Source organism: Chiloscyllium plagiosum, unplaced genomic scaffold, assembly GCF_037043375.1.
Source record: "Chiloscyllium plagiosum isolate Xiang-an unplaced genomic scaffold, Cpla_swu_hap1 HiC_scaffold_12, whole genome shotgun sequence".
NCBI lineage: Eukaryota > Metazoa > Chordata > Chondrichthyes > Orectolobiformes > Hemiscylliidae > Chiloscyllium > Chiloscyllium plagiosum.
The window spans coordinates 46,292,500-46,306,963 of record NW_028270150.1 but is presented as its reverse complement, the minus strand read 5'-3'; the positions used below and the strand labels follow the sequence as shown (position 1 = coordinate 46,306,963).

Here is a 14,464-nt window from a genome sequence, read left to right as displayed (position 1 = left end):
CCCCTCTTCATGCCCTTCTTGAAGATTCCGTGGCCTACATCCAATACTAGCATTGGGTGGGGTCACGAAGATCCAATGTGGTGACTACTTTCCATATTTGGTGGCAGAATACGGTTGAACTTCAACTGTTAAGTACTGTCCTTGTCATGCTACGCCTCTGGCCTCCTATTGAGCCAGGTGTTACCAACTCTGTCTAGCATTCTTCTAATAAAGCAGGCTAACTGGAGGTGTTAACGGTTTGTTTGAAACAATGTGGTCGTTCAACATGAAGTTGACTGTCTAAGGTCTGGTGGCATGAATACTCTGTTCCAGGTCTGCAGTTTGCAAATTGCAAAGTCCGACTAGTTTTAAACTAAGCTTCCACATGTCAAAATTTTATCCATATTCATCAATATTTCCATTACAATTCTGGGGGACATGAGTCACCTCATCAAAAGATAGAGACACAAATATTTGTGTGTATGTCATGCTTATGTTGATACGTTATTCGTATGAGGACTTTATCAGAAAAAAGAACATAAGAACTAGCAGCAGGAGTAGGCCAACTGGCCCTTAGAGCTTGCTCCGCCATTCAATAAGATTATGGCTGATCTTTTCATGGACTCAGCTCCACTTACCTGCCCTCTCACTATATCCCTTAATTACTTCTATTGTTCAAAAAATCTATCTCAGTTTTAAAAACATTCACTGAAGTAGTGTCAGCTACTTCATTGGCCGAGAATTCCATAAATTCACAACCCTCTGGGTGAAGAAGTTCCTTCACAGTTCAGTCCTAAATCTGCTCCCCCTAATTTTGAGGCTATGCCCTCTTGTCCTAGTTTCACCCGCAAGTGGAAACATCCTTTCTACTTCTATCTTATCTATTCCTTCATAATTTTATATGTTTGATAAGATCTCCCCTCATTCTTCTAAATTCCATTGCATATCATCCCAGTTTACTCAATCTCTCCTCATAGTGAACCTCCTCTGTATCCCCTTTAGTGCCAGAACATCCTTTTGCAGGCAAGGAGACTAAAACTGCACGTAGTGCTCCAGGTGTGGCCTCACCAGCACCCTATACAGCTCTAACATAACCTCCCTGTTTTTAAACTAAATCCCTTTAGCAATGAGGGACAAAATTACATTTGCCTTCCTAATTATTAGTTGTACCTGCAGACCAACCCTCTGTGATTCATGCACAAGGGCACCCAGGTCCGTCTGCACAGAAGCATGCTGCAACTTTTTACCATTCAAGTAATAATCTTTTTACTGTGACTCTGACCAAAATGGATGACTTCCCATTTATTAATATTGTATTCCATTTGCCAGACCTTTGCCCACTCACTTAAGGTATCTATGCTCCTCTGCAAAGTTTCACAGTCCTCTGCACACTTTGCTCTGCCATTAAGGAACTTCTTCTTAATGTCATTTGCAAACTACACCAACTCCAAATCATCTATATAAATCCTGAATAATTGTGGTCCCAACACTGATCCCAGAGGCACACCACTAGTTCCTGATTGCCAACCAGAATAGCACTCATTTATCCCTACTCTTTGCTTCCTGTTAGTCAGCCAATCCTCTATCCATGCTAATACCTTACCTGTAATGCCTGTAACCTGTAAGTGCACTAGCAAGAAAAAGGCAATAAATATAAGGCACTAAAGTTACAGGTTATATGAATATGTTGCATTGAGTCTCTATTGGAAAGGAAATTTTAGAACATCAACTAATTTTGTTTGGATTGTGTTTGGCATGGTCTGATTGGACTTAAGAGTCTATTTCTATGTGGTATGAGTCTCTGACTCTATAACAGCATGATGGCCCTCTTGGCATAGCTGCCAGATACCCAGGACTTTTTTATTCTACATTATACAATCAATATTTTTGGTTCAGTGGATTCTGAGATGTAATGATTAGCTCTTAACCTTGACTGCATTGTAACTGACCCTGCTTCATCATAAGAGGCTGCCACAGATTTTTATATACCTGCATAATTTTAGTCATTGGATGTATTCTATTCTCTCTTCCTACATTCTAAGGGAGAGATTACATTATATTCTGGGGAAGTTCAGACGAAGTGATACATAGATAGATTGGTGGAAATCTGTATTCCATTTCTACACCAATAACAACACTGGAATTGCGACTCTTGCCTTCAGATTCAAATGATTGATCTTTTGTGAGATATATTGAATGGACTGAAGTTTCAAATAATTTAAAAATATTTCATTTATGATTCTAGATAAAGAAGGAATTTATAATTTTGTATATCTGATACCATCCTCCACAGAAATTACCTGGAACATGTTGCCTACACAATTTCAGACTGGATAGATGAAGAGGAAGTTAAATACCAAGCTGAACTGGCAGCAAAAGAGCTGGAGACTGTGAAATTGCCCAAGCTTCCATCAGATGTGTTTCCAGAATCTATATCATCTGGTTCTGACAAACAGAGAAAGGGAAAGCCTCCTGCAAATAAATCACGCAGTATGTAGTCAATCTAATCATTTCACATTTTTACTGCTAAAATATATAAAAAGCACTAGTAGCTTAAAGGTAGGAACACTAAGTGTTCATTATTTATTGGAAATACGTGAATCAAAATATCAAGGTAATTTCATACACTGATCCATCAATATTAGAAACTTAATGATAAAAGTTCAACAGCATGAGTATGAATGCAGGACAATTATAAAGCATAAAATTTTCAGGACTCTGGAGTTCTTAGAACAAACTTTTTCTCATTGGCACATAGTGTACTGTTTCATTTTTACAATACTTACAGCTGCACAAAAGATAACTCTTACAGAGGTACTGAAAAGTGCTGATTCAGGACACCTGGCTGCCAATTTGCAGATTCCAATGTGGAAGTGTTGGTTCATGAGTTAAGTAGAGGAGGGAGGTACTCTTTGGAATCAACAGGATAAGGTTTCCAAGAAAGTAGTTCAAGGTCATTGGAAGCACTCCATGAATTGCCATTCATTCCTGAAGAAGGAGCAATATTCTTAAGAATGCCCGCTGCTAACAATTATTGTTCCTAGCACATGCTTCTTTAACATTAAAAAGATAGTCACCATAGCCCCAGAAGACCATGGCAGATCGTAGAGCTGCTCTTCATGAAAGAATGACAACTAGAGGTGAGTTTAATCTGAAGATCACTATGATTCAGACAAGGTGTGAGGATGAGAAAGTGAGTACCTCCTTGGTGACCTCAGCTGGTACAGGAATTGAGCCTGCAATGTTGGATGTCGATCTGCACTGCAAGCCAGCCATCAAGCCAACTAAGCTAATCAACCATCTGCATATCTAGGAAATAAAATAGTGTTCTTTATACCTGTTTCTTAATTCTGGTACTGTATAGGCAAAATACATTCTTAATACAAACATGGCTCACTCTCATCAGGAAATCAGATATTCAAGTCATAATCCAGAGTCTTGGGCACTTAATCTAGCCTAACATACCACTGCAGTTCTGAAGGAGTGTTGCAGTATAGAAGATGGCATTCTTTAGCTGAAATGCCAAACCACCACCATGGGCTGACTTTTAATGGGGATTAGGAAACATGGAGGTGAACAAATGGCCACCTGGACGCAATTGTAGGATTCCCAGCACCATAGTGTGGGGCAGTGGGTGTTAAGGTAGGAGATGCACCATGATCTAATTTATGATAGAGCAAGCATAAGGGCGAAAAGGCTGACTCTTGCTCCTATTTCCTGTATTCCTGTTATTGCATGACTGTTTGAGTATCCTTAACTTTGTGCAAATGGTACCATATTTTCTGCATTACACAGTAACTGGTTATTAAACATATAGGAAGGGCTTATGCCCTAAACGTCGATTCTCCTGTTCCCTGGATGCTGCCTGACCTGCCGCGCTTTTCCAGCAACACATTTTCAGCTATTAAATATATACCTAAATACCATGAAATACACCATACAAATATAATTTTTTTTTCTCGTCCAAGTTCTTATGTGTCCAAATCTAGTACATAAGGTCCTAATGTGCTTAGCCATATATACTGTGTTAGTCCACCTCCTGGCAGGCCTATAAACTCTATGGGCACTATTGAACAACATCAGTTGGAAGAATCTGATCTGAGGTGGCATGGTTGTTCAGTGGTTACCACTGCTGCCTCACAGCACCAGGGACATGGGTTTGATTCCCCTCTCAGGCTACTGTCTCTGTTAAGTTTGCACATTCACCTTGTGTCTGCACTGTGGGTTTCCTCTAGATGTTCCAGTAATCTCCCACAGTCCAAAGATGTGCAGGTTATGTAGTTTGGACATGCTTGATTGCCCATAGTTTCTAGGCATGTGCAGGTTATGTGGATTAGCCAAGGGCAATGTCGGGTGATAGTGTAGGGGTCTGGTTCTGGGTGGGGTACTATTTCAAGGGTCAATGTGTACTCGATGGGCTGAATGAAATTTTTCTTCACTGTAGGTGTTCTATGATTCTATGAGTTCAGTCTAGACACAAGCCCTACTGCAAAACCCCTTAAAAAAACAGAGCATTGAGACATGAATACTGGTAACATAGCTTCTAACTGCATTAACATAGCATTATTAGACAACCACCTTATTGCAAATAGGCCTATTCAACCTCTGTCAGAATTTTCATGAAATCCAGAGGCAATATAAAGGAGGTAGACACCCATTATTATAGGACTCTGTTCCTTTATTCCTGACCTTTGGATTTAGAGAATATTTGAAGTGCTGACCTCAGTAGATCCAATCATATGAATTTTTTGGTGATGTCTTTGACGGTTTCTAAATTTATTTGTGCCGTAACGACACTGAATGCCTTCTGTTTATTGGCATGATTATTGATGAGTATAAAGTACAGTAAAATGAACCATATGACTTACCTACACTATTATTGTCTCATTTAAAAGTTGGCCACTCATTTTGGGACATGGTGATCCACTTCCTGTTGAAAATGATAATTGAAAATTGTGCAGACATGGCAGGGATATTGTATGTCAATCTTATATTCCTATCCCTGGCTCTCGTTGATGCCCAAGTATATATTTATGCATTTAATTTGTCCTTCCAAGAGAGAACTTTGCCTAAATCATGAGTGGGCACATAATAAACGATATTCTGAATAATACATGTGCCTTAGCTGCCTACCTTTCTATTATCTGTTTGATTTAGTAGGGAATGAATGAGAAGGTTGTGTGTTCAAAACTCAATGCAATTACACACCTGCACTGTATTTTATTCCAACAAAATGTAGCCAGGTCCACAATCCAAGATGGATATAAAGGATCAAATGGTTCATGTTGAGGAACGGGGAGATTTCCTGTTATTCTGTCAAAAACACCTGAAACAACCAAAAGAAATGTGTTCATTCATTGTTCTTGCTATGAGCGAATTTGTGATCACATTTACCTACATGACAACCATAGTTATAACTGCACCTGAAAGTAATTGGTTTTGAAGCGTTTAGAACATCCTGAAAATTAAGATTACAAAGTTCTTTCTTCTTAATTGTAAGTCATGGCTTGTGCTGTAATGCAATTTCTTCTTTTTTCAAGTGAGTATTTCAAGGCAACCAACTAAATCAGAAATTGAAGAAGATGATGAGAAAATTAATGGATCTTTCATGCGAGAAGGATCACTTAAAGCAAGTATTTTGCATTTGTGTTAGAAAAGTATAAGCTATTTCCCACTGTATTATGGCCTTGATTGTCAATAAAGTTTTATGTATAAGCATTTTTAAAACTTAATGATATACTGCACCAAAACCTTTAATTTCCTCTGTTAGTCATAATTTTATCTTTAGCCTGAAAGAAAACTATAAATGTTATCTACATCATGTTACAGATGGAAGCTTGGATCTCCTACTTTGACAGAATTTTACAAAATCTTGATCAAGGCAAGAGTTTCATCTGCTCTAGTTACCAATTGGTAACCCCTGACAATTTTTCCAGTGAGATGATATATGTCTATATTTTAGGAAGGACATGGCATGAACTATAGTGCAGTGTGACTATGAGCTTTAGGTTTATATACTGAAAGAGCACTTTTTTCACGTAAAATAGTGTTTTGTCCAGTAAATTTGACTGTCCTGTGGTCAACTGTACAGACATGTAGCTCTCAAAATTTTACTGAATCTCTGCAGTGCTTTGTGTCCTCTGAGATCACCTTTTCTACGTAACTGGCCATTGTTCACAAACAATCACAAGTGTCTTTCTTCTTAGTTATACTGTTAAAAAAATCACGTTACATCAGGTTATAGTCCAACAGGTTTATTTGGAAGCACTAGCTCTTGGAGCATTGCTCCTTCATCAGGTAGCTGTGGAGCAGGACCATAAGACACAGAATTTATAGCAAAAAATTACAGTGTCATGCAACTGAAATAATAGATTGCTGTTAAGTCTTTCATCTTTTAGAATGGATTGCATTTTGGAATGAGATGCTGGGATTAATATGTAAATCCCAGAACTTCTTTTAAGTCACATTTTCAAGATAACTTAAGATTTTATTTTTTAAAAAATGACATCTCAGCTTAAGCAATGCTTTAAAGGTGCGAGGCTAGAGTTTGTATTCCAATCTTGAGTCAGACTGGTTCTGTCTCTCACATGCATTCACACTCTCTCTCATGCACACACACATACATATAACTTTATGGGGTGAATTTGCATTTTCAGCATTAAACTTGCAGATACATTCTATTTTGCTCAAAAAGCATGCAATCTGCAGGCAATCAATGCAGCCAGTCAATCCATGTAATATTTTCTAAATTCCTACTTTCCTACAATCTGACTCAAGAATGAGATACAAACTCTAAGTTCACACCTTTAATGCATTGTCTGAGCTGAGATGTCACCTTTTTTCATGAAACCTTATCTTGAAAATGTGACCTAAAAGAAGTTTTGGTATTTAAATGTTAATGAACCGAAACCTGCAACCCATTCTAAAAGATGGAAGACTTAACAGCAATCTAGGTTTGTTCAATATATCATTTCAGTTGCATGACACTGTAATCTTTTGCTTTAAATTCTGTGTCTATTAAACCTGCTCCACAGCTACCTGATAAAGGAGCAGCGCTCCAAAAGCTAGTGCTCCAAATAAAACAGTTGGACTATAACGTGTGATTTTTAACTTTGTCCAGCCTAGTCCAACACTGGCTTCTTCACATCATAGTTATACTGTGTATAACCTGAGGACATGATTGAGCAAGTCAGATCATATGAAGGGGCAGATCACCATGAGTTGCCACAGCCAGCCTGGCAATTCAACCGTCATTGTCATCATTCTGCTTCACATGCTAGTCACTAAACCAATTGACTCACATTTTATTTTTAAGATTAGATTCCCTACATGTGGAAACAGGTCCTTTGGCCCAACAAGTCCACACGGACCTTCCGAAGAGTAACCCACCCTCCTCTGACTAATGCTGCTAATAACTATGGATAATTTAGCATGGCCAATTCACCTGACCTGCACATCTTTGGAATGTGGGAGGAAACCGGAGTACCAGGAGCAAACCCGCGCAGACTCGGGGAGAACGTGCAAACTCCACACAGACAGTCACCCAAGGCTGGAATTGAACTTAGGACCCTGGCGCTGTGAGGCAGCAGTGCTAACCACTGAGCCACCATGCCGCCTCAAGAAACAGAATTTTCGAATAGGACAATTTTTTTTATTTTCTGAGGTGACGTAACATTGTGCAGAATTTCTCCTCCCTGGATGTGACAAGTGAGATGGTGAATAGAGGAGATAATTGGGTGGGTTTGTCCTCAAGTGAAATTCACACCTTTCTCACCATTTCTGCAGTTAAATGCTACATGAGGTCAGTGGGCAAATATCTTGACTCACCAGAAATTAAGGCCCTCAAATTGCCAACTGATGGACATTTAATAGATGCCTCAACTTACCATCTCTCCAATCACCCAGTTACTGAGCAATCGGATTCTTGGATAGCAGACTTTAATTGGCCGACAGATATTTAGGCAAGACCTCCATTCTCAGGTTTTCATTCCAGAGAAAGACCTGTTGATGGCCTCACTACTGTCTGGTTGGCGTGTTTCCAAAAAGAGGCAATAGAAGTTTCTCATTGGCGTTTCAGCCAGCAGGCAAAACCCCGATATCTCATCAAGATTCTGCCCAGTTCTGGGCAGCACATTTTAGGATGGATGGAAAGAATATAAAGAGGATGTAGAAAAGATATGCAAGATTGTTCCAAGAATGAGGGACTTCAGCTATGTGAATTTAAAAAAAAAGTATTTATGCATTATCATGTGCATTTCGAGTTACCCAAGTTACCCAATATGTGCATAACTGTTCTCATGCATTAGCAGTTTATTATTATCATCAATCAGTCTTTGTGTATGCATTGCATGTACAGTACCAAATTTTACAGGAAGTGGCTAATTTGTGCAAATTGTCCCCTCAGCCCGTTTTTACAAAATAAAGGAACACAGTATTTCTGACAGGAAATTTGAATCAGGGCTCTTCAGAAAGGCAAATCCATACATCCATCTTGTAATAGAGAACCATTGAGGAAGGCAAACCATGCTTGTTTTTCACAGCCTTGATTTCTGCACTCATGTTAGGGCAGTAGAGCACATCTCATGCCTTCCTCTGGTTTGATTCAGTTCCTTGGTTTTCTCTTAAGTTTTAGGTTACAATTTAAAGTCACACCAAAATACTTATTTGTCTATTTGAGACACTAACTATTCAGCAAATAGGAGACAGTCTGGCATGGCAGAGAATTTTAATTGAGTTATAAAGTAATGTTTATCAAAGCAGAGTAGTGACTTTCCAGGCATGTGACTTACTGTGCACTAGGTCACACATGGTTTCTGGTCTGTATCTAACACCACTGGGGTCAAGCTCTGCAAACTTAAGTTTCAGCTTGGTATGCGATGGTCATCAAACAATGTCATTTCCCCATTAATTCCAGATTGATTTATTAAATTGCCAGTTACTCACAGGATCGTCCTTCCAATTATAGTTGGTCTTGTTAATTTAAGATATGTGTGTTAAGATGAAATGGCATTTTGTCATATTTTCCTTGCCCGTTTCTTTAGCTTAATTAATGTATTGATACTCTAGATTTATTGTGTCAGTTTTGCTTAATTGGTGCAAGTTCCTCATTAAATATTTTTGGAAGTCATTGTCAGTTAATGCTCTTCCTCTATATGGTTGTAGATGTTTGGAATATGTAACTTTTCTTTTAAAGGAGATAGTGGAAAAATTGCTTCCAACGTATATAAAATGCATACAAAAGCCAGGGGTACAGGTCTCTGGCACAGAGTCTGTCCCTGTTGCTCAGAAGGGAGGGGGAGAGAAGAGCAGAGCATGAGTCATTGGGGCCTCCATAGTTAGGGGGACAGATAGGAAGTTCTGTGGAAACGAGAGAGACTCATGGATGGCAGGCTGCCTCCCAGGTGCCAGGGTTTGTGATGTCTCATATCGTGTTTTTGGGATCCTTAAGGGGGAGGGGGGAGCAGCCCCAAGTCATAGTCCACATAGGTACTGAGGACATAGGTAGGAAAAGGGATTTCGCCTTGTTTAAGAAGGGGAGTAGAGAGAACTCTGGTAATTATAGACCAGTGAGCCTTACTTTGGTTGTGGGTAAATTGTTGGAAAAGGTTATAAAAGATTGGATTTATAATCTTCTACAAATGAATAAGTTGATTAGCGATAGTCAGCATGGTTTTGTGAAGGGTAGGTCGTGCCTCACAAATCTATCGGGTTCTTTGAGAAGGTGACCGACAGGTGGATGAGCGTAAAGCGGTTGATGCGTATATGGATATTAGTAAGGCCTTTGATAAGTTTCCTCGCGGTAGGCTATTGCATAAAATACGGAGGCATGGGATTGAGGGTGCTTTAGTGGTTTGGATCAGAAAATGGCGAGCTAAAAGAAGACAGAGAGTGGTGGTTGACGGGAAATGTTCATCCTGGAGTTCAGTTACTAGTGGTGTACTGCAAGGATCATTTTTATAAATGACCTAGATGAGGTCATTGTATTACTAAATTTGCGGATGACACTGAAGACGGTGGAGTTGTGGACACTGCCAAATGATGTTGCAAGTTACAGCGGGACATAGATAAGCTGCAGAGAAGTGGCAAATGGAGTTTAATGTGGAAAACTGTGAGGTGATTCACTTTGGAAGGAGCAACAGGAATAAAGAGTACTGGGCTAATGGTAAAATTCTTGACAGTGTGGAGAGCAGAGAGATCTCAGTGTCTATATATGTTGATCCCTGAATGTTGTCACCCAGGTTATTAAGAAGGCACACGGTATCTTAGCTTTTATTGGTGGAGAGATTGAGTTGCGGAGCCACAAGGTCATATTGCAGCTTTACAAAACTCTGGTGTGGCCACACTTGGAGTATTGTGTACAGTTCTGGTCACTGCATTATAGGAAGGATATGGAAGCTTTGGAAAGGGGTCTGAAGTGATTTACTAAGATGGAGGGAAGATCTAATGAGGAAAGGCTGAGGGACTTGAGACTGTTTTCATTAGAGAGAAGAAGGTTGAGAGGTGAATTAATTTAGAGATTAGTAGCGCCTCGATTTACGAAATTAATCCGTTCCGGGACCCAGTTCACGAATATTCAAAGTGTGCGTAGCAAAGCAGAACAATGACAATGAAACCATAGGCTTTTTGCATTCATACCTTGAATTTCGTACGTATGTTGAAGCAAAATTTTAAGTACAATTCTGTTCGTAAACCGATTTGTTCGTGAACGAGGTCGTTCGTCTGTTGAGGCGCAACTGTATAGGATAATCAGAGGCTTAGATAGGGTGGACAGTGAGAGCCTTTTTCCTTAGATGGTGATGGCTAGCAGGAGGGGACATAGCTTTAAATTGAGGGGTGATAGATATAGGACTGATGTCAGAGGTAGTTTCTTTACTCAGAGAGTAGTAGGGGTATGAAATGCTCTACCTGCAACTTTAATAGTCTCGCCAAGTGGGCGGCACGGTGGCACAGTGGTTAGCACTGTTGCCTCACAGCGCCAGAGACCCCGGTTCAATTCCCGACTCAGGCGACTGACTGTGTGGAGTTTGCACATTCTCCCCGTGTCTGCGTGGGTTTCCTCCGGGTGCTCCGGTTTCCTCCCACAGTCCAAAGATGTGCAGGTCAGGTGAATTGGCCATGCTAAATTGCCCATAGTGTTAGGTTAAAAGGGGTAAATGTGGGGGTATGGGTGGGTTGCGCTTCGGCGGGTCGGTGTGGACTTGTTGGGCCGAAGGGCCTGTTTCCACACTGTAAGTAATCTAATCTAAAAAAACTTTAAGTGCATTTAATTGGTCATTGGATAAACATATGGATGAAAATGAAACAGTATAGGATAGATGGGCTTCAGATTGGTTCCACAGGGCTGAATGGCCTGTACTACACTGTAATGTTCTATGTTCTATGATAATAAAGCACTCATAAAAAAAACCAAGTAGATGGTCCTTAAATGTTTACACAGTGCATAAAGTCAATGTGTATCATAAACTGTATAAACGGTGAGGTAGTGGGATGTCCTTATGTATTCAGTCACTACACTGTCTTTAATGATAAAAGTCTAAATGATTATGAGGTTCCAAACTTAATATACATTGTTACAAAGTGAATCCTAATAAGAAGATTACATTTAGCCAGAGAATGGCATACTGTTATTGTCACTGGACTAGTAGCCCAGAGACCCAGGTAATGCTTTAATTACATGGGTTCAAATCCCATTTTGGCAAATAGTCTCGTGAAGACTGTGAAACCATTGTAATAAAAGCACATCTGGTTCACTAATGTCCTCTAAAGGAAATCTGCTGTCCTTACCTGGTCTGGCCTGTTTGTGAGTCCAGACTCCCAGTGATGTGGTTGACTCTTAAATGCTCTTTGAAATGACCTAACAAGTCACTCAATGTTTCTACTAACTAAAATGTCCCAGAAAAGGAATGAAATTGTCAAACCATTTATCATTGACCTTGTGACTGGAAATGATAGTGGCAAAGTCTGCCCCATCAACCTTGCAAAGTCTTCCTGACTCGTCAAGCAACAGCCTGAAATGGTCGCACTCATAAAATCATACCTCATACACAATGTCCTAGATCATAACTATTGTGGATACATTCTGTCTTACCAGCACCCATAAACTAGCCAATCATCCATTACAGCTTCCACTATGAGAAGATAATGAATTATCGCATGTCCTCTACATTGATACTCCTCTGGAGCAGTAGAAAAACCAAACACCATATACAACTATCTGCATCTCCTGAAGGATATCCAGAATGCATTTGGAAAGTTACTGCTGTCATCAGCTTTGCTTAGCAGTAACTACCCTTTGCATCTAGATCAGTGAATACTTTTGACTTTGCAAAATATGGCAAAATTCCTTTCAGAGGTCCATTCAGAGTTTTATTTATTTCCCACGGATCGATGCATAATTTCAACATTACGAGTTGTTTCACAGCTAACATGCTGCTAATCTGTTCTGGAGGAGTTGTCCCTTTCCTGCTTTTCCAGTTGACCTATCTTGTCTTTCAGACTAGCCTTAAGATCAGCTGGAATTTTCCTCAGCAGATCCTGAATTGGGTTTAAACTCTCATCTGTTTTGAGACGATGTTTTATTGATGACATCCTGCTCTGTGAACGTGTTGTTGTACTCCTCTAAGAGTGATTTGTGGTCAGTGGTTTAGTGTGCTGTAACACTTGTAAATCTGCTTTGTCACATTGAAGCTTAGTTGTCCAAGCTTTAGACTTGTTCTAGCTGAGATGAGTGACTTTTGCTTGCCATCTATAATATGGAACTCTACAGCTTTGTTCTTGTTATTCCATTGGACTCACAATGTAATCGATTAACTTGTGACACAGCTCTAGTTCTTTCACATAGCCTCAACGTTACGTTTGAGGGCTTAACTTTTGGATCACAATTAAGCCACTTTCCACAGGTCTGTAAAAGTCACCGTGTTGTACAATACTTTATGTTGACAGAATGTTCTCTTGCATAATTCCAATTATCACAAACCGTGATCAATTATACACCTGACTGAACTAATCTCTTAATTATTACAAAATGATGCAAAATGATAGTCGTAATCTTTGGCCTTTGTATATGTTTGCTGTGCCTCCTTCTAGCCATACATTTGTGTGCAAATAGGATATACTTTGAAACAGTATCTTTGAAACATAATAAATGTGTAGCAGCTCTGATTTCGCATGCAGATCTGTGGCAGTTTCATAATTTTTACCCAAAGTAAAACAAAGAACTCCAGATGCTGGAGATTGTCAATTGAATACATAATTGGCTTAATGGCAGGAGATGGAGGTTAACAGTGGAGGGTTGCTTTTCAGCCTGCAGGCCTGCCACCGGCGGTGTTCCACAGGGATCAGTTCTAGGTCCTCTTTTGTTTATCATTTATATAAATGATTTGGATGAGAATATAGAAGGCATGGTTAGTAAGTTTGTAGACGACACCAAAATTGGTGGTATAGTAGACAATGAAGAAGGTTTTCTAAGATTACAAAAGGATCTCGATCAAATTGGTCAATGGGTTGAAAAATGGCAGTTGAAGTTCAATCTGAATAAATGCGTGGTATTATATTTTGGTAGAACAAACAAGCATAGGGCTTATATAGTTAAGGGTAGGGCCTTGGGTAATATTGTAGAACAGAGGGGCACAGAGATTCTGGTACATAATTCTTTGAAGTTTGCATCACATATAGATAGGGTGGTTAAGAAGGTGTTTGGCACACTTGCCTTCACTACTCAGTCCTTTGGGTACAGGAGTTGGGAAGTCATGTTGAGGTGGTGCATGGCATTAGTGAAGCCTCTTCTAGAATTCTGTGTCCAGTTCTGGTCATCCAGTCATAGGAAGGATATTATCAAGCTGGAGAGGGTTCAAAAGAGACTTACGAGGATGTTGCTGAATACACAAGGTGTGAGTTATAAAGAAAGGCTGGGACTTTTTTCACTGGAGCATAGGAGGTTGAGAAGCGACCTGACATAAGTTCATAATATAATGGTAGTTGTCTTTTCCATAGAATGAGGAATTTCAAGACTAAGGGCGCATTTTTAAGGTGAGAGGGGAGAGATTTTTTTCAAAATATGAGAGGCAATTTTTTTACACAAAAGGTGGTTCATGTGTGGAATACACTTCCTGAGGAAGTGATGCGTGCAGATACAATTACAATGTTTAAAAGACATTTGGATAGATACATGAATAGGAAAGGATATTGGCCAGGAGGGATATGTGCCAGGACTAGGCAGTTTGGACTAGTTTAGTTTGGGATTATACTTGGCATGGACTTGTTGGACCAAGGGGTCTAATGCTGTGCTGTATGACTCCATGACTCTATCTGAAACAAAAACAGAAAGTGGTGCAAAAACTCAGCAGGTCTGGGTAGCAGCTGTGAAGAGGAAAACAGAGTTCACATTTTCAATCCAATGACACTTCCGTTAACTGTTTACCTCTCCACAAATGCTGCCAGATCTGCCAGGTTTCTCCAGCAATTACTGTTTTTGTTTCATAATTTT

General features: G+C 39.7%; 1 protein-coding gene across 7 annotated transcripts in view; it reads left to right on the top strand.

The window, feature by feature from the left end:
• spag17 (sperm associated antigen 17) overlaps window positions 1–14,464 on the top strand; it is a 228,948-nt gene that overhangs the window by 78,919 nt on the left and 135,565 nt on the right. For all 7 annotated transcript variants that reach the window (XM_087992764.1, XM_087992765.1, XM_087992766.1 and 4 more), the window contains exons 22-23: window positions 2,273–2,469; window positions 5,520–5,608. In XM_087992764.1, the coding sequence (XP_087848890.1) occupies window positions 2,273–2,469; window positions 5,520–5,608 (286 nt within the window). The remainder of the gene's footprint in view (window positions 1–2,272; window positions 2,470–5,519; window positions 5,609–14,464) is intronic.